Source organism: Phyllobates terribilis, unplaced genomic scaffold (assembly GCF_046119375.1).
Source record: "Phyllobates terribilis strain yellow unplaced genomic scaffold, ASM4611937v1 Scaffold_13__5_contigs__length_258822181, whole genome shotgun sequence".
Lineage (NCBI taxonomy): Eukaryota > Metazoa > Chordata > Amphibia > Anura > Dendrobatidae > Phyllobates > Phyllobates terribilis.
Window position 1 is genome coordinate 208,538,099 of NW_027362773.1, and position 25,035 is coordinate 208,563,133.

The window sequence follows — 25,035 nt, forward strand, 5'->3', positions numbered from 1 at the left end:
AATGAATGAATGAATGAATGAATACAAGACAAGAAAAGTAAAATTGTCCATCAGTACCTTTTAACATTCGCCCCTCTGGTTGTTCTACTGTGTGTTCCATCATATAATAGACACCGAAGATGCCCAATGGACCCCAATATGGGGTCCGCCAAGATGTCCGCCTCCTGCCCGATGACATCCGCGGCTCTTCTATTGATTAGCCGGCCTGGGGAGATATCATCGTTGTGGTGTTACACACGTGACTCCGTGCCAGGCCGGCTAATCAAAAGAGCCGCGTATGCCGTCAAGAAAGAGAAGCCTCTCTTATGGCTCCCACATGCAAAGAGCAGCAGCCCCCGACGCGCAGGGGAGCAGCAGCCCCCGACGCGCAGGGGAGCAGCAGCCGCCGCCGCCCCCGACGCGCAGGGGAGCAGCAGCCGCCGCCGCCCCCGACGCGCAGGGGAGCAGCAGCCGCCGCCACTTCTCCCGGGAGGACTTCTGCAAAGAACACGTAGAGCAGTAGTAATAACAATGACAGTCACAATGGTTTCTGTGGAGAGCTTTTATTGTAGTCCCCTTCTTTATTACGACCCATCTAATAATAAAAAATAAAAAAAATCTTATAATGCAAATGTACAGACATGAGCGGACGCAGGTACAAGCAATAGTGAGGGGTCTACAGCTGGAAGGTGGCCGACGTCTGTAACATGGCGTTGTATAGAAAGGTGTTATTAAATATCACAAACTGCTTCGTTATTATTTTGATGGCTTCCTGAGCGGCTGCGCCTGAAATTAAAAAAAAATATATAATAAAAAATAAATAAGTAAAAAATCGGTCTAAAAATATAAAAAAGATACTTTGCACATTACAAATGTCAAAATAATATTTTAATAGGAATCTCCTATTCTGAGATATAGTGGCCAAAACCTGAGGCTGCACTACTAGGTGCATTTGTGTCCATTTTGAATTTAAAAGGGTATTCCTATTTTGGGGGGGGGGGGGCGACACCCTCCCCAGGTCCAGTGCTTAGTCTCTGCCGCGCCGCTGCTTCAGATGTCCGTTTTCTGGCATCACATAATTGTCGACGTGATGTTAGCGCTGCAGATAACAGACACTGGGAGCAGCAGCGAAGACTCAATGCTGGACCTGAGGAGGGTGGGTGAAGCGTTGTTTGATTTTTTTTTGTGGACAGGAGTTTTCCTGTTAATTCTTGGCACTCTATAGAAATATTTGTATAAGTGTGAACAGCCCTATGTACAAATGTTGCATTACCGCCCAAGAAGGAAGCGATGGTGTGCGGCTCAGCGGCTCCGTATCGGCAGCTGGAAACGAAAGGAAATGTAAAGGGTTAATGCGGCGCTGCCGCCAGTCAGCGGCTCCTGACCTACTTCCTGCAAGACACTTGTCTAGACCAATCTCATCACCCTCCAAGCACAAAAGGACCCGAGTGTCCGTCTGACTAGAGGAACCTGATCTCTGGCTACATTTATCCCGCTCGCTCATGTTGTCTGCTTAAAAGTCACTCTAGCAGTGAAAACACAACAGTTCTATTGCAACAACCATAAAAAAGGTTTCACTCTAATGAGCAATTTTGCTTAAAAATTAACAGGAACACTAGTACTACTTCCTCCGTCTCGAGGCACAGATAGTGCCACCTCACTGTTTCTTCCTATAAAGGATGAAGGTACACATAATAGCACTGCCTACTTAATCTCTTACTAATGATTTATGGACAAAAAGTAAGGATTGCCTTTCAGTCCCTGCAAATTATGTAGATACAGATAGTACTGGCTCCTTGTCTCTCTCACTGTACATAAAGTAGGCATAGATAGAACTTTCTTCTCGTGTCTCCTTGTAAATGAGGTAGGTACATATAGTACTGACTCCCTCCTTTTCTATAAAGTATGCACAGATGGCACTGTCTCCCTCTGTAAATCAGGCATGTACAGATAGTACTGCCTCCCAATGTGTGCCTACATAATTTACAAGGAGAGACAGGCAGGCAGTACTATCTGTGCCTACATAATTTACAAGAAGAGACAGGAAGGCAGTAACATCTGTGCATACTTGATTTAAAGAAGGAGACAGGGAGGCAGTACTATCTGTGTGTACTTTATAGACAGTGAGGCAATATTATCTGTCTCTAAAACCATTTACAAGAAGAGACAGGAAGGCAGTACCGTCTGTATACTTTACAAAGAGTGAGGCAGTACTATCTGTGCCTATCTCATTTACAAGGAGAGACAGGAAGGCAGTACTACTTGTGCATACTTTATTCACAGTGGGAGGCAGTACTACGTATGCATACTTTATTTACTCAGAAGACAGGAAGGCAGTACTAACATAATACTGCCTCCCTGTCTTCCTCTGTAGAAGAATGCACATATAGTACTGCCTCTCCTTGTAAATGACATAGACACAGATAGTACTACCTTCCTGTCTCTTCTTGTAAATGAGGTAGGCACAGGTAGCACTGCCTTCCTGTCTTTCCTTGTAAATGAGGTAGGCACAGAGAGTACTGCCTTCCGGTCTCTCCTTGTAAATGAGGTAGGCACAGAGTACTGACTTCCTGTCTCTCCTTGTAAATGAGGTAGGCACAGAGAGTACGGCCTTCCGGTCTCTCCTTGTAAATGAGGTAGGCACAGACAGTAGTGCCTTCCTGTCTCTTCTCGTAAATGAGGTTGGCACAGACAGCACTGCCTTCCTGTCTCTCCTTCTAAATGAGGTAGGCACAGAGAATACTGCCTTTCGGTCTCTTCTTGTAAATGAGGTAGGCACAGACAGTAGTGCCTTCCTGTCTCTCCTTGTATATGAGGTAGGCACAGAGAGTACTGCCTTCCTGTCTCTCCTTATATATGAGGTAGGCACAGACAGCACTGCCTTCCTGTCTCTCCTTATATATGAGGTAGGCACAGACAGTAGTGCCTTCCTGTCTCTTCTGGTAAATGAGGCAGGCACAGACAGTAGTGCCTTCCTGTCTCTCCTTATATATGAGGTAGGCACAGAGAGTACTGCCTTCCTGTCTCTCCTTATGTATGAGGTAGGCACAGACAGTAGTGCCTTCCTGTCTCTCCTTGTATATGAGGTAGGCACAGACAGTAGTGCCTTCCTGTCTCTCCTTCTAAATGAGGTAGGCACAGAGAATACTGCCTTTCGGTCTCTTCTTGTAAATGAGGTAGGCACAGACAGTAGTGCCTTCCTGTCTCTCCTTGTATATGAGGTAGGCACAGAGAGTTCTGCCTTCCTGTCTCTCCTTATATATGAGGTAGGCACAGACAGCACTGCCTTCCTGTCTCTCCTTATATATGAGGTAGGCACAGACAGTAGTGCCTTCCTGTCTCTTCTGGTAAATGAGGCAGGCACAGACAGTAGTGCCTTCCTGTCTCTCCTTATATATGAGGTAGGCACAGAGAGTACTGCCTTCCTGTCTCTCCTTATGTATGAGGTAGGCACAGACAGTAGTGCCTTCCTGTCTCTCCTTGTATATGAGGTAGGCACAGAGAGTACTGCCTTCCTGTCTCTCCTTATGTATGAGGTAGGCACAGACAGCACTGCACTGCTTCCTAGTCTCTTTATGCAGTGTAGCATGCTGCAGCTACTCATTCAGTCACTAAACACTAGGTGGATTTTGCTATAAATTGCAGCAGGAGAATGTTTGCGGGACGTAAGTTATAGATTGGCATTACTATAAGTGGGTGGGGGGGGGATTAAATCTAATCCCGTGTACTTCCTGATATTATAAACATAACTGACTTACAATTCCTGGATGTAGTCGTCCTTCACGCTCAGCGATATCCCGTATTCCTGGAGAAATCCGTTCAGACAGGTCTTCAGTTTCCCAAAATCCCCTTCTACCTGGTAGTTATAAACCCCTACAAGAGACGTGCACCCAGGATGGATTATAATCTAGAATACACGGTGTGAGCAAGAGACAGCGTGCACTGACCGCAGAGAATCCCTACAGTCCAAACAGCAAAGAAGCATCGAACCTAGGAGAGTGCTATGCCAAGTCCAAGTGATTACTTTTGTTCACTCTTCTCCGGAATTTTGAAAGCCAAACTTTTTAATTCTTCTGTCGACGGCACTATGTTGGGGTACAACAGCAATTCTGCCTGTTTTTTGGGGGTTCTATTTTTTCGGCAGGTAGTCACAATGGGTAATGTCGGATAGATCTTGTAAATACAAGCAATTTTGTAACTTACTGCTTATTAAAATTCTCAGCCGTTCTTGAGATATTAACACTTGTTTAAAGATTGTTGCCTTGGAGACCGATCACCTCTGCTAGACAACAAAACATGTGCCGTGCTTACAAGCTCTTTTCTATTGAGATTGTTAGCACTGTTTTGTTTCGAAGCTGACTAGGATCATTGGAGTGGCCTTTACCTCCCAACTCTGGTCAGTTTCAGCGCAGTGCTTACAAATTAGACAGCAGAGGTGGTCGGTCTCCTAGGCAACGAGCGCTAAACACAAGAAATATGTTAATATCTCAGGAACGGCTGCAAATTTTAATAAGTAGTAAATTGCAAAAGTGCTTGTTTTTACGAGCTCTATCCAACGATATCCATCTATGAAGAAAGGGAATAACCCTTTAAGTCCCAATAAGGGACTTCACCATGTGATCGCTTATATAAAACACTGGAACACTGGTGTATTACTCCTCTATATGGGCTATTAGTCCCTGCTAAGCAAAGAGAATTTACCTGGATATCGTCCATGCTGTTTATGGAACCTGTCCACCGCCCTCAGCATCAAATAGAAGACAATCTCATTATCCGGATTCTCCATAAAGGAAACTGGAAGAAAACAGCAGATGACCAAGAACGTAAATCCCAAAATCCCTATCATGTAAGGTGGCTGCACACAGCGAGGATCAGGGATTACACGGTGATAATCTCCCAATAATTAAGTAATGGGATAATCGAGATCATTATCAACCTGGAGGATGTACAAGATTAGAAACGGCATGGCTGCTCTCTAATAGAAACAGCGCCACACTGGTCTACAGGTCGTGCCTGGTATTGCGGATCAGCTTGGTCGTGCAGTACTACACACAATCTGTAAGCAAGTGCTGCGCCATTACTGGGAGAAAGCAGCCATGCGTTTTTTGGGGGGGGCTTTCATTATATTATAATATATATATATATATATATATATATATATATATATATATATATATATATATATATATATATATATATATATATATACACGTTTATTTAAATTCCTTATATTTGCATTTATTGTATAAGGCGTTTTTTTTAACCAATTAATATACATTTGCATCCCAAAATGTCATTTTTATTGGCATCATGACGGCATGCATACGTTATGATCGCTTTTTATTGTTATTGTATTTTAAAAGGGGGGAGGAGGGGTGTTGTGACCGAAAACCGTCAATTCTAGCGGTTTTATGTTTTTTGCTTTTATTTTAAGGGTTAATTTTATATTTTTATAAAATAGGACTTATGAAGGCAGCGAAAACAACATTTTTTTAATTATTTTATTTTTGGACTGTGAAAAGTTTGTGATTTTGTTTTTTAGAACTTCTAAATAGTTTTCAAAACTTTTTTTTTTAATTAGTTTTCACTTAATTTTAGTATCTTTTAGGAGATTCAAACCTGTTCTATATACTGCAATACTACAGCAGTACAGAATATATTAAAATATATATATATATATATTAACCACTTCGCACCAGAGCCTGTTTTTGCCTTCGTGACCGGGCCAATTTTTTCAATTCTGACCACTGTCACTTTATGAGGTAATTACTCTGGAACGCTTCAATGGATCCGGCTGATTCTGAGATTGTTTTTTCGTGACATATAGTACTTCATGATAGTGGTAAAATTTCTTCGATATCACTTGTGTTTATTTGTGAAAAAATCGGAAATTTGGCGAAAATTTAGAAAATTTTGCAATTTTCAAACTTTGAATTTTCATGCCCTTAAATCAGAGAGATATGTCACACAAAAGAGTTAATAAATAACATTTCCCACATGTCTACTTTACATCAGCACAATTTTGGAACCCAAATTTTTTTTTTTGTTAGGGAGCTATAAGGGTTAAAAGTTGACCAGCGATTTCTCATTTTTCCAACAAAATTTACAAAAACATTTTTTTAGGGACCACATCATATTTGAAGTCACTTTGAGGGGCCTTTATGACAGAAAATACCCAAAAGTGACACCATTCTAAAAACTGCACCCCTCAAGGTGCTCAAAACCACATTCAAGAACTTTATTAACCCTTCAGGTGCTTCACAGGAATTTTTGGAATGTGGAAGAAAAAAATGAACATTTAACTTTTTTCACAAAAATGTTACTTTAGACCCAATTTTTTTTATTTTCACAGGGGTAACAGGAAAAAATGGACCCCAAAATTTTTTGTGCAATTTCTCTTGAGCACGCTGATACCCCATATGTGAGGGAAAACCACTGTTTGGGCGCTCGGCAGGGCTCGGAAGGGAAGGAGCATCATTTGACTTTTTGAATGTACAATTTGTCTGAATAATTAGCGGACGCCATGTTGCGTTTGGAGAGCTCCTGATGTGCCTAAACAGTGGAAACCCCCCACAAGTGACACCATTTTGGAAACTAGACCCCTTAGGGAACTTATTTCCAAGTGATGTAATTCAGATGAAACCCCTGCGGGATCCATTCACTGTAATGAGGCAGCAGAGTTACTCTGGACTCCGTCTGGCCTCTGTTTAGCGGTGTCCTTTTTTTCTGAAGTGCACAAAACTGTGGCCAACCGCACTTTTATGCACGCCTAAAACAAATGACACCGTGGGATCACAGGCCAGATGGCATCCACAGTGGCCTATATCTGCCTCATTACAGGGAATCTTCCGTCATGGGTTCCGGCTGAATCACATATTTTAGAGATTTACACGGAAACTCTGGTGTAAGCGCTCGGCGCAGAGCGCAGGATAAATGTGGGCAGAGCCTTTCTGCGATCTTTGGGAGACATAATAAATCAGTAGCAGGTGAAAAATTGGTTTTATTTATTTTTTACGCCGTTCCTCGTGCGGTGTAAGTGATGAGATTACTTTATTCTTTGGGTCGGTGCGATTACAGAGATACCAGATTCATATGGGGTTTTTATGATTGACAGCTGTCACACACTAAAAGACGCTTTTTTTGCAAAATCTAGTTTTTGCATCGCCATATTTTGAGAGCTATAATTTTTCCAGATTTTGGCCGACAGTCATGTGATGGCTTGTTTTTTGCAGGACGAGTTGACATTTTTATTGGTACCATTTTTAGGTACGTGACATTTTTTGATCGCTTTCTATTCCGTTTTTTGGGAGGTAAAATTAACAAAAACCAACAATTCAGGAATTGCTTTTTGAGGGTTTTTTTATGCCGTTCTGCGTGTGGTAAAAGTGATGAGGCAGCGTTATTCTTCGGGTCAGTACTTTTACAGCGATACTACACTTACTGTATATTTTTTTATGTTTTGGCGCTTTTACACAAAACCATTTTATAGAAAAAATATTTTTTTTGCACAGCTTTTCGGCTGATGGAGCTGTATGGTGGCTTGTTTTTTGCGGAACAAGATGACGTTTTCAGCGGTACCATTTTTATTTCCATTTTGCTTTTTGATCGCATTTTTTTCCACTTTTTGTTTGGCGATATGAGGAAAAAGCAAAGTTTTTTGCTCCGTTTTTTATTTATTTTTATTACGGTGTGCACAGAAGGAGTTAATTAGTGTGACAGTTTTATAGCTCGGGTTGTTTCGGACGCGGCGATACCAAATGTGTACTTTTTTTATTTTTGCATAAATATACGGATTTATCGGTTTAATATTTTATTTATTTATTTTTATTTATTTTGTAATTTTTTTTTAACAGTTTAAAAACATTTTTTTTTACATTTTTACTTAGTCCCTGTATGGGACATTAATTTTTATTTTTCTGATCACTGATCTCATGTAATGTAATAGACATGTATTACATTACATGAGATCTTCCCTGACTGTTTCACAGTCAGTGTCTCCTGTTGGACTCAGCTGCAGGGCTGAGCTCAGCAGGACACCATATATGGCAGATCTGGAGGCGGTCATGTGACCTCCAGCTGCCATAGCAACGTCAGGTCCTGGAAGGTATAAGGGGGCCTTCGGAGAGGTAAGTGGACGACCCCCTCTCCTCCTGCTGTCTTCTATATGCCGCGATCACTATAGATCGCGGCATATAGAAGACAGCAAAGGGTTAACATCATTGGGACCTGATCCAATCAGGTCCCGATGATGTCCCCTATCAGAGCTATCACTCTGCACCGCTCCCGCAGCGCTTGCAAGACCCTGGGGGTCCTGAGCGCTGCGGGACCACCCACCGTTTTTAAACGTCCGCGCTGCACAGAGCCCAGGCAGCGCGGACGTTTATCTACAGTGGGCGGTCGGGAAGCGGTTAAAAAAAAAAAATCACAGTCTATGAAATCCAGTACAAAAATACAGTGGCGTTAACCTTTTATCTTCTTACCAATGTCATCCTTTTTAGCCGTGTCCATCCCATATTCGTCAGCTAAAGATCGGCATCGGACAAATCGAAGAAAAGAACAATTCCTGCCTGAAAAGTAAGGAAGCTGCTTACACCAAGATCTTATAATTTCCTGTAAAAGTACTAAATCGGATTGGCAAATATACATAAAACACCGCAAATATTTATTTCCATTTCAGCCTTATAGGGAGACATAAAAGAGGAACAAGGATCCATAAAAAAATGGATTATTGGGGCAAAGACTATAATGACGAGTCTTTATAAATGAAATTATAATATAAAAAAAATTATATATTTTTCCACCACTTTACAAAGTTATGGGGGCGACTAAAGCAAAATGTGCAGTGCTGAAATATGAAGGTCTGCAGTGCCATCTGGTGGTCAAGGTGTGTATTACATTACAGAGAAGGCACATTCATAAGTCCTAAAAGGAGGGAAAAAAGGAAAGTGATAAAAAAAGAAATAAAAACTTACAGAAAAGACGGATATCTTTTTCAGATATGCTTTCTGGGGGCTGTAATAGAAAAAAAAAAAAAAAACAATATTAAAGTTTCGGGATAATAAATTCAAAAATAAATAAATATATAAATAAAAAAAATCTCTACATTACAGACTTACTCTGCCGATAGACTGCAGGAGTTTAGAAACATAGTTTTCCACGGTTGAAGCATCATTTTTGGCTTTTTCTCGATACCTATGAAGCAAAAGACGAGGGCCGATAAATGACAGTAAAACTGATCCCACAGATCAGATGTCGGTCAGTCTACCCATAAACGTCCTCCCTCAACCAGTTTGTCTCCCTTGAGAACAAAAGAGTTGAAATTTAACTTCCAAAATGTTTCTTTCCCCAAACATGATCTATTGGGGGGGGGGGCAGCTTTAGCCTTCATTCCCAATTACACCCTTAAATCCCCTTAAAGGGGGGGGGTTTCCCATCTTTATAAATGGGTATTGTCTGATAGAGCTCATAAAGACAAGCACTTTTGCAATTCACTGAATATTAAAATTTGCAGCCATTCTTGAGATATTAACACTTTTCTTTTGTTTACATCTCGTTGCCTTGGAGACCGACCACCGCTGCTGTGTAGCTTTTAAGTGCTGTGTAGAAGCTGGCCGGGATTAGGAGGCAACAGTGCTCTCCAGCGATCCTTCCCAGCTACAAAGAAGTGTTTATAAGATCAAAAGAAAGCAGCTTGTGAGCACAGTGCACGTTCTGCTGTCTGGCAGCGGTGGTCGGTCTCCAAAGCAACGATCTGTAAACAAAAGAAAAAAGTGTTAATATCTCAAGAACAGGTGAAAATTTTAATAAGCAGTAAATTAAAAACTTTCTTATATTTACAAGCTCTATCCAACAATACTCATTTATTAAAATGGGAATAACCCTTTAAAAGGCCGATAAGGGGGAACAATAGCATTTTTTTTTGCATTGCATGGTCTAGTCTCACTCTGAAAGGTGGCAATACATATTACTGTATATATTTGAAAGTAAAATTGTCCTATTTCAGGGAGACTGGTTGATATGTATGATGGAATCCCAACTCAGTTCTAATGGCAGATTTTGGCAAAAAGTAGGATCAAGCATGTTGGATTTCAACATGTCTGATCCTTTTCTTTACAAGGGCTCAGGTCAAACCCAGGGTGCAAGTTTATGGCTGGGAGTGGAAGGAATAGCCGTCCGTAGGTACCAATTCGGAAAACTAAGTCTAAGGTCTATGGGCTTTTTAACCTTCCCCTCCATAGAATTCAATGGAGTCTAAAAATACAAATCTACATTGACTTCCATGTGTAGACGAGAGATCCATATTCTCCCTATATGAGACCCTTACATGCCAATGGAGTCTAGAAATCGGGAAAACTACGTAGATTTGTACTTGGAGAATACAAATCCACACAGTCCAAAAACAACGCACCCATGTTGACTTACATGGGGAAAATGGATAATTTTTAGACTTTTTTTTTTTTTTTTTTTTTAATTTCTTTACAGATTACTCCTTTAGTCAATAGGGAATCAATATGATCATCGGTGACTATTGTTGGTGGTGGGCTTGTGCTTATACACAGCAGCCAATCTGAAGAAGAAGAGCTGCAGTGTAAAGCAAAGTGGAAGAAAAGTGTTCCAGTCATGGCAAAATGATAAAACTGGAGTGGAAACATTTAAAAAATGTCTAGAAACTCACACATTCTGAAGTTTAATAAATTTATCAGAGTCTGCGATCATATCAGGAATCGTTCCTCGCAGTGGCAGATTCCCTTTTCCTTCAGATGCTGTAAACTCCTTAACAGCTCGGGCCAAGATCCAAAAATCAGAAGACTGTAAAAAAAAAAAAAAAAAAAAATTCTGAAAACCTTATTTTTTTCAGATAAAGTATCAGAAAATAATGGGAAAGCCTTCTATAGTTTTTATTAAAACTTTATCAATCCGGCAAATGGGCCAGAGTATCAGATATCCTCGAAATCTGGATGCTCCTTGCTAAAAGCTAAGTGCCGGATTACAAGACTTTCTGGATAATCAGATCTGCCTATGCTATTTAAGCAGATTTTTCGCCTCCTAGGTCTCACCTGCTGAGTGATGTTTGTGCACCGCTCATCATTAAAAATGTCTTCAATGTTGCTGGGGATCTAAGAAAAAAAAAAAAGGCAAGAATAAGACATAATGGACTAGAAATATAATGAATGGATCCCCAAAACATTTTATTTAAAGAGTTGGGATTTTCAAAAGTGACGACCTCTCATTAGGATTGGTCAGATCGGTGGGGATCCGCCCCCTTGGACTCCCGCCGATCAGTTGATTGAAGGAGCCGCAAGAGCTCCATTCACCCCTGTAGTGGCCAGGAGTGGAACTGCAAGCTGATGGCACTACACAATGTATGGAATTGTGCCACTTCTGGGGTCAACACCTCAACATCAATCATATCATTGTTGGACCAAAAAATAAAAAAGTAAAAAAAATAAATAAATAAAACAAAGTTTAAAAAAATAGATTAAAAAAAAAAAAAAAATGTAGAAAAAGTTTAAATGCTCCTTTTTCCTATAATAAAAATATTTGGCATCACAGCGTTTGTAAAAGTCCGATCTATCAAAAAGAATAGGTACTTTTAAGGATATTTTGTTACCTTGGTTGTATTTAGTGCAGTGTTCACATTCTTCACGGCCTCCTCAAAGTTCTCCTCGTCCTCGGGGACCCCGTTCTCGTTCTTCAGGATCCCTGTGAACGGCAGATCAGGGGGTTACACCGAGGAACAGTAGAAGTGCCACGGAGCGTAGGAGAGCAGGAGGAGGGGAGGAGGACAGGAAAGAGGGGGGGTGAGCAGGAGCGCGAGGGCAGGGGGACAGGAGGGCGGAGGGCAGGAGCAAGAGGGCAGGAGCGCAAGAGCAGGGGGACAGGAGGGCAGGAGAGCAGGAGGGTAGGAGCGCGACAGCAGGGGGACAGGATGGCAGGAGGGCGAGGGCAGGAGGGGCAGGAGCACAAGAGCAGGGGGACAGGAGGGCAGGAGAGCAGGAGGGTAGGAGCGCGAGAGCACGGGGACAGGAGGGCAGGAGGGTGGAGGGGAGGAGGACATCAAAGAGGGGGGGTGAGCAGGAGCGCGAGGGCAGGGGGACAGGAGGGCGAGGGCAGGAGGGCGAGGGCAGGAGGGCGAGGGCAGGAGGGCGAGGGCAGGAGGGCGAGGGCGAGAGCAGGAGGGCAGGAGCGTGGAGGGCGGAGAGCAGGAGGGCGGAGAGCAGGAGGGCGGAGAGCAGGAGGGCGGAGAGCAGGAGGGCGGAGAGCAGGAGGGCGGAGAGCAGGAGGGCGGAGAGCAGGAGGGCGGAGAGCAGGAGGGCGGAGAGCAGGAGGGCGGAGAGCAGGAGGGCAGAGGGCAGGAGGGCAGAGGGCAGGAGGGCAGAGTGCAGGAGGGCAGAGTGCAGGAGGGCAGAGTGCAGGAGGGCAGAGTGCAGGAGGGCAGAGAGCAGGAGGGCGGAGGGCAGGAGAGCATGGGGACAGGAGGGCAGGAGGGCAGGAGAGCAGGAGGGCTGGAGCGCGTACCTTGTCGGAGGAGGTCCCGGAAGGCTTCCTTCTCCTTATAACCTTTGGGTATCTGTTCTGCATTCTATGAGAGAAGTCAGAGGAAAGTGAGGATGCTGCCGCCGCAGCCGCGCAGAGACCCCGCCAAAATGTTACCTCTGTGCGCCATTTCTCCAGATACTTGGCCACCACAATAATCCACGGAGTGTGACTGTGATCCTAAAATAAATAAAACACAATGACAGTGGAAGAAACAGATATACTTTCTAACGATTTCTGATAATCCATAATCTCTGCTAATTCGGCAACTACTGATTCCTCATTAAAGGGGTCATCTCACGAAAAGAAATGATCATCCATCTACTGGATTGGTGGGGGTCTGACCGCTGGGCACTTATCACCGTTCGGATAGTGGCAGTGCACTCTCTTCATTCCCTGCGCTGCACTTTTTTCGGCAGACTTGTTAGGAATGAATGGAGATGCGGTCGTGCATCCTAATTGCCTCACCATCTTGTAATTTGGATAAAAATTCCCTGATCTACCGATTGTTGCAGGTCCCAGCGGTCGGACCCCCACTGATCCAGTTATCACTGGATAACCCAATTATCGGTGACTGACAATAAATCTTCCCAATATACAGTACCATCACAATAATAATAACTGGAATAGGAGTCATACGCGATACTCTCTGGGCATCATAAACTGGCCGGAGTGCAGTAAGCGTCTCTCCATGAAGCTGGAGGAAAACTATACGTGTCACCCCAATACCTTCCTCTCCATGTGATCCAGGTCATAGAGCTGGAGATGTTCCCTGAGCTCAGTGAAGGGCTGGTCCAGCCGCAGGTCCTCCAGCGCATTGTCAGGATGAGATTCTGTAACTGGAAAAGCAGAAAAATACATCCATTAAGGGGGTTATTTTCAGTTTTAGAGACCCCCTGTCCCTTGGCTGAAGTTTGCTTAGAAAAACAAAAATAAAAATAAAAAAAACAACAATTGGCTTTACTCACCCTCCCCAGGTTCATCGCTGAGTGTCCACCAATGAATCTCGGTGTAAGATTTGGGTTGTTTTTTTTAATGAATTGCAACGAGGGACAGGGGTTTTCCAAGACCAGAAAACCCTTTTAGGGTCTGTGCACACGTTAAGCATCTGCAGCAGAAATTTCTGCACCACAACCGCTTCAATTGGTAGGAAAAGCTTCAAATGTGCAGGATTTTATTGCTTTTTTTATGCATTTTTCCCCCATTCATTTGAATGGATGAAAAACGATGAAAGGATTGACATTCTGCAAAGGGGAGAGAGGCAAAAAAAAAAAAAAAAGGAGGGGGAGAGAGGCAAAAAAAAAAAAAAAGGAGGGGGAGAGAGGCAAAAAAAAAAAAAAAGGAGGGGGAGAGAGGCAAAAAAAAAAAAAAGGAGGGGGAGAGAGGCAAAAAAAAAAAAAAAGGAGGGGGAGAGAGGCAAAAAAAAAAAAAAAGGAGGGGGAGAGAGGCAAAAAAAAAAAAAAGGAGGGGGAGAGAGGCAAAAAAAAAAAAAAAGGAGGGGGAGAGAGGCAAAAAAAAAAAAAAAGGAGGGGGAGAGAGGCAAAAAAAAAAAAAAAAGGAGGGGGAGAGAGGCAAAAAAAAAAAAAAAGGAGGGGGAGAGAGGCAAAAAAAAAAAAAAAAGGAGGGGGAGAGAGGCAAAAAAAAAAAAAGGAGGGGGAGAGAGGCAAAAAAAAAAAAAAAGGAGGGGGAGAGAGGCAAAAAAAAAAAAAAAGGAGGGGGAGAGAGGCAAAAAAAAAAAAAAAGGAGGGGGAGAGAGGCAAAAAAAAAAAAAAAGGAGGGGGAGAGAGGCAAAAAAAAAAAAAAAAGGAGGGGGAGAGAGGCAAAAAAAAAAAAAAAAGGAGGGGGAGAGAGGCAAAAAAAAAAAAAAAGGAGGGGGAGAGAGGCAAAAAAAGGAGGGGGAGAGAGGCAAAAAAAAAAAGAAAAGGAGGGGGAGAGAGGCAAAAAAAAAAAAAAAGGAGGGGGAGAGAGGCAAAAAAAAAAAAAAGGAGGGGGAGAGAGGCAAAAAAAAGGAGGGGGAGAGAGGCAAAAAAAAAGGAGGGGGAGAGAGGCAAAAAAAAAGGAGGGGGAGAGAGGCAAAAAAAAAGGACGGGGAGAGAGGCAAAAAAAAAGGAGGGGGAGAGAGGCAAAAAAAAAGGAGGGGGAGAGAGGCAAAAAAAAAGGAGGGGGAGAGAGGCAAAAAAAAAAGGAGGGGGAGAGAGGCAAAAAAAAAAAGGAGGGGGAGAGAGGCAAAAAAAAAGGAGGGGGAGAGAGGCAAAAAAAAAAGGAGGGGGAGAGAGGCAAAAAAAAAAGGAGGGGGAGAGAGGCAAAAAAAAAGGAGGGGGAGAGAGGCAAAAAAAAAGGAGGGGGAGAGAGGCAAAAAAAAAAGGAGGGGGAGAGAGGCAAAAAAAAAAAGGAGGGGGAGAGAGGCAAAAAAAAAGGAGGGGGAGAGAGGCAAAAAAAAAAGGAGGGGGAGAGAGGCAAAAAAAAAAGGAGGGGGAGAGAGGCAAAAAAAAAAGGAGGGGGAGAGAGGCAAAAAAAAAAAAAAAAGGAGGGGGAGAGAGGCAAAAAAAAAAAAAAGGAGGGGGAGAGAGGCAAAAAAAAAAAAAAAGGAGGGGGAGAGAGGCAAAAAAAAAAAAAAAGGAGGGGGAGAGAGGCAAAAAAAAAAAAAAAGGAGGGGGAGAGAGGCAAAAAAAAAAAAAAGGAGGGGGAGAGAGGCAAAAAAAAAAAAAAAGGAGGGGGAGAGAGGCAAAAAAAAAAAAAAAGGAGGGGGAGAGAGGCAAAAAAAAAAAAAAAAGGAGGGGGAGAGAGGCAAAAAAAAAAAAAAGGAGGGGGAGAGAGGCAAAAAAAAAAAAAAAAGGAGGGGGAGAGAGGCAAAAAAAAAAAAAGGAGGGGGAGAGAGGCAAAAAAAAAAAAAAAGGAGGGGGAGAGAGGCAAAAAAAAAAAAAAAGGAGGGGGAGAGAGGCAAAAAAAAAAAAAAGGAGGGGGAGAGAGGCAAAAAAAAAAAAAAAGGAGGGGGAGAGAGGCAAAAAAAAAAAAAAAGGAGGGGGAGAGAGGCAAAAAAAAAAAAAAGGAGGGGGAGAGAGGCAAAAAAAAAAAAAAAGGAGGGGGAGAGAGGCAAAAAAAAAAAAAAAGGAGGGGGAGAGAGGCAAAAAAAAAAAAAAAAGGAGGGGGAGAGAGGCAAAAAAAAAAAAAAAGGAGGGGGAGAGAGGCAAAAAAAAAAAAAAAAGGAGGGGGAGAGAGGCAAAAAAAAAAAAAAGGAGGGGGAGAGAGGCAAAAAAAAAAAAAAAGGAGGGGGAGAGAGGCAAAAAAAAAAAAAAAGGAGGGGGAGAGAGGCAAAAAAAAAAAAAAAGGAGGGGGAGAGAGGCAAAAAAAAAAAAAAAGGAGGGGGAGAGAGGCAAAAAAAAAAAAAAAAGGAGGGGGAGAGAGGCAAAAAAAAAAAAAAAAGGAGGGGGAGAGAGGCAAAAAAAAAAAAAAAGGAGGGGGAGAGAGGCAAAAAAAGGAGGGGGAGAGAGGCAAAAAAAAAAAGAAAAGGAGGGGGAGAGAGGCAAAAAAAAAAAAAAAGGAGGGGGAGAGAGGCAAAAAAAAAAAAAAGGAGGGGGAGAGAGGCAAAAAAAAGGAGGGGGAGAGAGGCAAAAAAAAAGGAGGGGGAGAGAGGCAAAAAAAAAGGAGGGGGAGAGAGGCAAAAAAAAAGGACGGGGAGAGAGGCAAAAAAAAAGGAGGGGGAGAGAGGCAAAAAAAAAGGAGGGGGAGAGAGGCAAAAAAAAAGGAGGGGGAGAGAGGCAAAAAAAAAAGGAGGGGGAGAGAGGCAAAAAAAAAAAGGAGGGGGAGAGAGGCAAAAAAAAAGGAGGGGGAGAGAGGCAAAAAAAAAGGAGGGGGAGAGAGGCAAAAAAAAAAGGAGGGGGAGAGAGGCAAAAAAAAAGGAGGGGGAGAGAGGCAAAAAAAAAGGAGGGGGAGAGAGGCAAAAAAAAAAGGAGGGGGAGAGAGGCAAAAAAAAAAAGGAGGGGGAGAGAGGCAAAAAAAAAGGAGGGGGAGAGAGGCAAAAAAAAAAGGAGGGGGAGAGAGGCAAAAAAAAAAGGAGGGGGAGAGAGGCAAAAAAAAAAGGAGGGGGAGAGAGGCAAAAAAAAAAAAAAAAGGAGGGGGAGAGAGGCAAAAAAAAAAAAAAAGGAGGGGGAGAGAGGCAAAAAAAAAAAAAAAGGAGGGGGAGAGAGGCAAAAAAAAAAAAAGGAGGGGGAGAGAGGCAAAAAAAAAAAAAAAGGAGGGGGAGAGAGGCAAAAAAAAAAAAAAAGGAGGGGGAGAGAGGCAAAAAAAAAAAAAAAGGAGGGGGAGAGAGGCAAAAAAAAAAAAAAAGGAGGGGGAGAGAGGCAAAAAAAAAAAAAAAAGGAGGGGGAGAGAGGCAAAAAAAAAAAAAAAGGAGGGGGAGAGAGGCAAAAAAAAAAAAAAAGGAGGGGGAGAGAGGCAAAAAAAGGAGGGGGAGAGAGGCAAAAAAAAAAAGAAAAGGAGGGGGAGAGAGGCAAAAAAAAAAAAAAAGGAGGGGGAGAGAGGCAAAAAAAAAAAAAAGGAGGGGGAGAGAGGCAAAAAAAAGGAGGGGGAGAGAGGCAAAAAAAAAGGAGGGGGAGAGAGGCAAAAAAAAAGGAGGGGGAGAGAGGCAAAAAAAAAGGACGGGGAGAGAGGCAAAAAAAAAGGAGGGGGAGAGAGGCAAAAAAAAAGGAGGGGGAGAGAGGCAAAAAAAAAGGAGGGGGAGAGAGGCAAAAAAAAAAGGAGGGGGAGAGAGGCAAAAAAAAAAAGGAGGGGGAGAGAGGCAAAAAAAAAGGAGGGGGAGAGAGGCAAAAAAAAAAGGAGGGGGAGAGAGGCAAAAAAAAAAGGAGGGGGAGAGAGGCAAAAAAAAAAGGAGGGGGAGAGAGGCAAAAAAAAAAGGAGGGGGAGAGAGGCAAAAAAAAAAGGAGGGGGAGAGAGGCAAAAAAAAAAGGAGGGGGAGAGAGGCAAAAAAAAAAAGGAGGGGGAGAGAGGCAAAAAAAAAGGAGGGGGAGAGAGGCAAAAAAAAGGAGGGGGAGAGAGGCAAAAAAAAGGAGGGGGAGAGAGGCAAAAAAAAAGGAGGGGGAGAGAGGCAAAAAAAAAGGAGGGGGAGAGAGGCAAAAAAAAGGAGGGGGAGAGAGGCAAAAAAAAAAAAAAAAGGAGGGGGAGAGAGGCAAAAAAAAAAAAAAAGGAGGGGGAGAGAGGCAAAAAAAAAAAAAAAAGGAGGGGGAGAGAGGCAAAAAAAAAAAAAAAGGAGGGGGAGAGAGGCAAAAAAAAAAAAAAAGGAGGGGGAGAGAGGCAAAAAAAAAAAAAAGGAGGGGGAGAGAGGCAAAAAAAAAAAAAAAGGAGGGGGAGAGAGGCAAAAAAAAAAAAAAAGGAGGGGGAGAGAGGCAAAAAAAAAAAAAAGGAGGGGGAGAGAGGCAAAAAAAAAAAAAAAGGAGGGGGAGAGAGGCAAAAAAAAAAAAAAAGGAGGGGGAGAGAGGCAAAAAAAAAAAAAAAGGAGGGGGAGAGAGGCAAAAAAAAAAAAAAAGGAGGGGGAGAGAGGCAAAAAAAAAAAAAAAGGAGGGGGAGAGAGGCAAAAAAAAAAAAAAAAGGAGGGGGAGAGAGGCAAAAAAAAAAAAAAAAGGAGGGGGAGAGAGGCAAAAAAAAAAAAAAAGGAGGGGGAGAGAGGCAAAAAAAGGAGGGGGAGAGAGGCAAAAAAAAAAAGAAAAGGAGGGGGAGAGAGGCAAAAAAAAAAAAAAAGGAGGGGGAGAGAGGCAAAAAAAAAAAAAAGGAGGGGGAGAGAGGCAAAAAAAAGGAGGGGGAGAGAGGCAAAAAAAAAGGAGGGGGAGAGAGGCAAAAAAAAAGGAGGGGGAGAGAGGCAAAAAAAAAGGACGGGGAGAGAGGCAAAAAAAAAGGAGGGGGAGAGAGGCAAAAAAAAAGGAGGGGGAGAGAGGCAAAAAAAAAGGAGGGGGAGAGAGGCAAAAAAAAAAGGAGGGGGAGAGAGGCAAAAAAAAAAAGGAGGGGGAGAGAGGCAAAAAAAAAAAGGAGGGGGAGAGAGGCAAAAAAAAAGGAGGGGGAGAGAGGCAAAAAAAAAAGGAGGGGGAGAGAGGCAAAAAAAAAGGAGGGGGAGAGAGGCAAAAAAAAAGGAGGGGGAGAGAGGCAAAAAAAAAAGGAGGGGGAGAGAGGCAAAAAAAAAAAGGAGGGGGAGAGAGGCAAAAAAAAAGGAGGGGGAGAGAGGCAAAAAAAAAAGGAGGGGGAGAGAGGCAAAAAAAAAAGGAGGGGGAGAGAGGCAAAAAAAAAAGGAGGGGGAGAGAGGCAAAAAAAAAAAAAAAAGGAGGGGGAGAGAGGCAAAAAAAAAAAAAAAGGAGGGGGAGAGAGGCAAAAAAAAAAAAAAAGGAGGGGGAGAGAGGCAAAAAAAAAAAAAGGAGGGGGAGAGAGGCAAAAAAAAAAAAAAAGGAGGGGGAGAGAGGCAAAAAAAAAAAAAAAGGAGGGGGAGAGAGGCAAAAAAAAAAAAAAAGGAGGGGGAGAGAGGCAAAAAAAAAAAAAAAGGAGGGGGAGAGAGGCAAAAAAAAAAAAAAAAGGAGGGGGAGAGAGGCAAAAAAAAAAAAAAAGGAGGGGGAGAGAGGCAAAAAAAAAAAAAAAGGAGGGGGAGAGAGGCAAAAAAAGGAGGGGGAGAGAGGCAAAAAAAAAAAGAAAAGGAGGGGGAGAGAGGCAAAAAAAAAAAAAAAGGAGGGGGAGAGAGGCAAAAAAAAAAAAAAGGAGGGGGAGAGAGGCAAAAAAAAGGAGGGGGAGAGAGGCAAAAAAAAAGGAGGGGGAGAGAGGCAAAAAAAAAGGAGGGGGAGAGAGGCAAAAAAAAAGGACGGGGAGAGAGGCAAAAAAAAAGGAGGGGGAGAGAGGCAAAAAAAAAGGAGGGGGAGAGAGGCAAAAAAAAAGGAGGGGGAGAGAGGCAAAAAAAAAAGGAGGGGGAGAGAGGCAAAAAAAAAAAGGAGGGGGAGAGAGGCAAAAAAAAAGGAGGGGGAGAGAGGCAAAAAAAAAAGGAGGGGGAGAGAGGCAAAAAAAAAAGGAGGGGGAGAGAGGCAAAAAAAAAAGGAGGGGGAGAGAGGCAAAAAAAAAAGGAGGGGGAGAGAGGCAAAAAAAAAAGGAGGGGGAGAGAGGCAAAAAAAAAAGGAGGGGGAGAGAGGCAAAAAAAAAAAGGAGGGGGAGAGAGGCAAAAAAAAAGGAGGGGGAGAGAGGCAAAAAAAAGGAGGGGGAGAGAGGCAAAAAAAAGGAGGGGGAGAGAGGCAAAAAAAAAGGAGGGGGAGAGAGGCAAAAAAAAAGGAGGGGGAGAGAGGCAAAAAAAAGGAGGGGGAGAGAGGCAAAAAAAAAAGGAGGGGGAGAGAGGCAAAAAAAAGGAGGGGGAGAGAGGCAAAAAAAAAGGAGGGGGAGAGAGGCAAAAAAAAAGGAGGGGGAGAGAGGCAAAAAAAAAAAGGAGGGGGAGAGAGGCAAAAAAAAAAGGAGGGGGAGAGAGGCAAAAAAAAAGGAGGGGGAGAGAGGCAAAAAAAAAGGAGGGGGAGAGAGGCAAAAAAAAAGGAGGGGGAGAGAGGCAAAAAAAAAAGGAGGGGGAGAGAGGCAAAAAAAAAGGAGGGGGAGAGAGGCAAAAAAAAAGGAGGGGGAGAGAGGCAAAAAAAAAGGAGGGGGAGAGAGGCAAAAAAAAAGGAGGGGGAGAGAGGCAAAAAAAAGGAGGGGGAAAGAGGCAAAAAAAAAGGAGGGGGAGAGAGGCAAAAAAAAAGGAGGGGGAGAGAGGCAAAATAAAAGGAGGGGGAGAGAGGCAAAAAAAAGGAGGGGGAGAGAGGCAAAAAAAAAGGAGGGGGAGAGAGGCAAAAAAAAAAAAAAAAAGGAGGGGGAGAGAGGCAAAAAAAAAGGAGGAGGAGAGAGGCAAAAAAAGGAGGGGGAGAGAGGCAAAAAAAAAAAAAAAAAGGAGGGGGAGAGAGGCAAAAAAAAAAAAAGGAGGGGGAGAGAGGCAAAAAAAAAAAGAAAAGGAGGGGGAGAGAGGCAAAAAAAAAAAGAAAAGGAGGGGGGAGAGAGGCAAAAAAAAAAAAGGAGGGGGAGAGAGGCAAAAAAAAAAGGAGGGGGAGAGAGGCAAAAAAAAAAGGAGGGGGAGAGAGGCAAAAAAAAAGGAGGGGGAGAGAGGGCAAAGGGAAAGGGACGGATCCAGTGATCTTACCAGTATGTTCTTTCACAATAATCCTCATGTAGCCAATAAAACCGTACGTCCGGGAGATCAGCAGAGGAATATTTGAGTTCCAGAGTGTTTCCGCCAATCGCAGCAAAGTGCTGGAACAAATATAACAAGCAGTGAAGTCAGGACCACCTGACAGTCTGGGTGACAGCGGTGGGCACGGAATTACCTCTCCGACAGCTGAGTGGCGATCACTAATGTAAACTTGCAGAAGAAAGATGGATCGCTGTCCAACAGCTGCTCGGGATTCTGGGAAGGATCACAGGGAAGTTACACAACGGAAACCTGGGACTCTCCAGCACTTGCAGAACTCCCAGAATGCCCGGACTGAGATCTGTAGTTCTGCAGCGGCCGGAGATCACCGATCCAGCACAGAGGACCCTCAGCCCCGCAGGGCACTGACCTCCGCTACGTAATCGCCTGTGACGTCTTCATTTAACTCTTGCAGCAGCTCCATGGAGGTCTGAGCCCGGCTCTGTTATAGGAAAAATAATGCCCAAATTTACACCGGTGCCGGGCGCTAAAACAAAGGGGGCAGAAGTATAATCTGAGAGAGAACTCATCTCACCTTTCCGATACTTTCTCTGTTTAGGAAAAAGCTGGAAAAAAAAGAACATTAAATTCATGTGAAATATTACAAGAAAACTAAATACTGATGTATCCCACCACAATACAGTGACTCCCACTCATTATAACCGCAAGCTAATACCATACTGTGACCTCCGGTGATCTACTTTAAGTGTTTGAATCCACTACAGCACCCCGGCAGGAGGGAGGAAGTACTACATCATTCTTCATATTTGAGGGAACGTTCATTATTTGGAACAAACTTTCCAAAAACGCATAAAATAAAACAAAATAGATCTTACTTGTTACCGACATCCTCTCCCTTGACCACATTTCCGTCTACAATCGTGAAGGAGCCAATACCTGCGAAGGAGATGACGTCTCACAACTGTGTGATACTAAAAGACACCAGAAAACCTCTCCGCAGCTGCTGGGGGCAGTGGGGCGCAGCGTTTAGCAGTCAGTCCCACAGATGATGAATGGAGCGCAGGGATAGGGATTGTAACAGGGATAGAAGCGCCCCCTTCTGCAGATTGATGCAGGTGCAGTCGGACCCACAACGATCAATGAATTATCACCTCTCCTGTGGACACCAGATCTTACACACACCATTGTATGTTCCTCCCAGCAGCGGACAGCAGCTCTTTACTCACCGGGTAACACCAGGTTCTTCAGGATCTCGGTGCCAGTCGCTGTGGCATTTATCAGGCAAACATGGGCCGACTCCAGAGCTTCCTGCCCGTGATCCCCCCATAACCTGAAAAAGAAATGCAGAGGGCAGTCAGTGTGTGCATGTACCCGGATGAATAAAAATTGCTGTGTCCAAAGGATGGCGGAGGAGGGCCGGATGCCCCACAGGACAGTAGAGAACACACAGGATCGTGCAGGCTGGCGCAAGCTGCCAGGGAGCCCCAGGGATGGAGGAGGGCTTAACTGGACAGCGGAGACGGGTAGGTAGCTCCACAGGATGGCGGAAGCAGGTAAAGAGCCCCACGGGACAGCAGAGGGCCGAACTGGACAGCGAAGGCGGGCAGGGAGCCCCGCGGGGCGGCGGAGGCGGGTAGGGAGCCAGGCAGAGGTAGCCCCATGGGACAGCAGGGGCAGGTAGGGAGCCCTGAAGGGCGGCGGGCAGGGAGCCAGGCAGCCCTAAGGGGCAGCGGAGGCAGGTAGGGAGCCACATGGAGCGGCGGAGGCAGCCAGGCAGCCCTATGGGGCGGCGGAGGCAGGCAGGGAGCCCTGCAGTGCGGCGGGCAGGGAGCCTGGCAGCCCTACGGGGCGGCGGGTAGGGAGCAACAGCGGCGGAGGTAGCCCCATGGGACAGCAGAGGCTGCCCCGCGGGGCGACGGAGGCGGCCAGGGAGCCCCGCGGGGCGACGGAGGCGGCCAGGGAGCCCCGCGGGGCGACGGAGGCGGCCAGGGAGCCCCGCGGGGCGACGGAGGCGGCCAGGGAGCCCCGCGGGGCGACGGAGGCGGCCAGGGAGCCCCGCGGGGCGACGGAGGCGGCCGGGGAGCCCCGCGGGGCGACGGAGGCGGCCGGGGAGCCCCGCGGGGCGACGGAGGCGGCCGGGGAGCCCCGCGGGGCGACGGAGGCGGCCGGGGAGCCCCGCGGGGCGACGGAGGCGGCCGGGAAGCCCCGGGGGGCGACGGAGGCGGGCGGGAAGCCCCGGGGGGCGACGGAGGCGGGCGGGAAGCCCCGGGGGGCGACGGAGGCGGGCGGGAAACCTCATGGGGCGGCGGAGGCAGTCCACAGGATCATGCAGGCTTGTTGTGCCCACGGGATCGTGACCGGTATTCATGGTAGTAGCCTTCACGTTACACCACATAGGACATACGGTGTACACCACTAGCCACCATTACTGCACAGGACACAGCATCATGTGTATGAACACTACAATAATACATGGAGCAGTGCACACTGCCGGCACAGGACCTGCACCCTCTCCACAGTGCATCCTCCTGGTCATGCACACACAGCCAGATCACATTAGCCATGTCCGTACCTGAGCTGCCTGTCATACTTCTGCTCCTTCACCACTGCTCCCTGCGCCATGACTTCCCCCGGAAGGAATATCGACTAACCGATCCCACTATCAACCAGCAGATGGCGCTCACAGACAGGCTACGGTCACATGTCTGCAATCAACTACCTAATATTCGCCAGTAGATGGCGCAAAGACCACATCATATTATTTACCATTTCTACTATCTGCCGGTAGATGGCGATCGCACAACATGACACTAATTTCTAATACTAGCAGGTTGCCGGACCTCATCTGATCACATGATCACAAATGAGTCACCAGTCAGCGCACGTCTCTCCAGTAGGTGGCGCTGTGGCCACGTCAGGAGCCGCGAATGTCACAATATTATCTGTGTGGCCAGGGTACTGCAAGGCCCAGCATGCCATGTGCAGCTGTTTATATATGCTTTGCGTGGCACCACAAGTCGTTTTACATTGCAATGTCTCTTTAGTATCAGGATTTCTATGTATATAGTACTACAGGTCCCAGCATATACTATACGCTCCCCAACACACAGTATGATGGCCCTACACTGTATGATGCGCCCAAAGTGACCCCACAAGTCATGTAATGTCATCACATCTGCACACGCACAGGACGTCAGAGTCCCGGTGACTTCATTGCATCACTCTGCCCCCACCTCGTCCAGTGCAGCCCCCCGCCATAAATCTACAGAAAGGGGAGCCGTAGTGCAGGGAGGCCGTGCCCCCCTTCTCTATCACAGACTTTAATCGTACTGGTGCGCCCCCTCCCCCCTATTACAAAGTGACTTTTCTTATTATGTTTAGCTTGGTCTTTAGTAAACAGTGTAATCTTGGTATGTACAGCACCGTCCCTTATATATAGTGTCTGCCCTTATATGTAGAGTCGTTCCTTATTACATAGTGTCCTCCCTTATATATAGTGTCTGTCCTTATATGTAGAGTCGTTCCTTATTACATAGTGTCCTCCCTTATATATAGTGTCCGCCCTTATATATAGTGTCGTTCCTTATTACATAGTGTCCTCCCTTATATATAGTGTCCGCCCTTATATATAGTGTCGTTCCTTATTACATAGTGTCCTCCCTTATATATAGTGTCCGCCCTTATATATAGTGTCGTTCCTTATTACATAATGTCCTCCCTTATATATAGTGTCGTTCCTTATTACATAATGTCCTCCCTTATATATAGTGTTGTTCCTTATTACATAATTTACTCTCATATATAGTGTCGGTGCTTATTACTTAGCGTCCTCCCTTATATATAGTATCCTCTTTTTAAATCTTAATGACAGCAAAAAACATCCAAATGACCCTGATCAAAAGTTCCCATACCCCAGTTCTTAATACCATGTATTGCCCCCTCTAACATCAATGACAGCTTGAAGCCTTTTGTGGTAGTTGTGGATGAGGTTCTTTATTATCTCAGATGGTAAAGGTGCCCATTCTTCTTGGCAAAAAGGCTCCAGTTCCTGTAAATTCCTGGGTTGTCTAGCATTAACTGGGCACTTGAGATTTCCCCAGAGTGGCTTAATGATATTGAGGTCAGGAGACTGAGATGGCCACTCCAGAACCTTCACTTTGTTCTGCTGTAGCCAATGACAGGTCGACTTGGCCTTGTGTTTTGGATCGTTGTCATGTTGGAACGTTCAAGTCCGTCCCATGCGCAGCTTCCAGGCTGATGAGTGCAAATTTGCCTCCAGTATTTGCTGATAACGTGCTGCATTCATCTTTCCTTCAACTTTTACCAAGTTTCCT

General features: G+C 44.8%; 1 protein-coding gene across 1 annotated transcript; it reads right to left on the reverse strand.

Annotated features, from left to right (window-relative positions):
• Positions 1-526: 526 nt before the first annotated feature.
• Positions 527-23,412, reverse strand: NAE1 (NEDD8 activating enzyme E1 subunit 1). The gene is made up of 20 exons (XM_073659169.1): positions 23,274-23,412; positions 21,928-22,031; positions 21,577-21,637; positions 21,276-21,306; positions 21,111-21,182; positions 20,877-20,956; positions 20,693-20,802; positions 13,246-13,355; positions 12,634-12,696; positions 12,499-12,562; positions 11,591-11,682; positions 11,037-11,096; positions 10,655-10,788; positions 9,096-9,171; positions 8,952-8,991; positions 8,460-8,546; positions 4,681-4,773; positions 3,738-3,852; positions 1,253-1,302; positions 527-765 (listed from the first exon to the last, which is right to left on the reverse strand). The coding sequence occupies exons 1-20, from the start codon at positions 23,321-23,323 to the stop codon at positions 656-658; spliced, it is 1,602 nt and encodes a 533-aa protein (XP_073515270.1). The 5' UTR covers positions 23,324-23,412; the 3' UTR covers positions 527-655.
• Between the last annotated feature and the right edge of the window lie 1,623 nt (positions 23,413-25,035).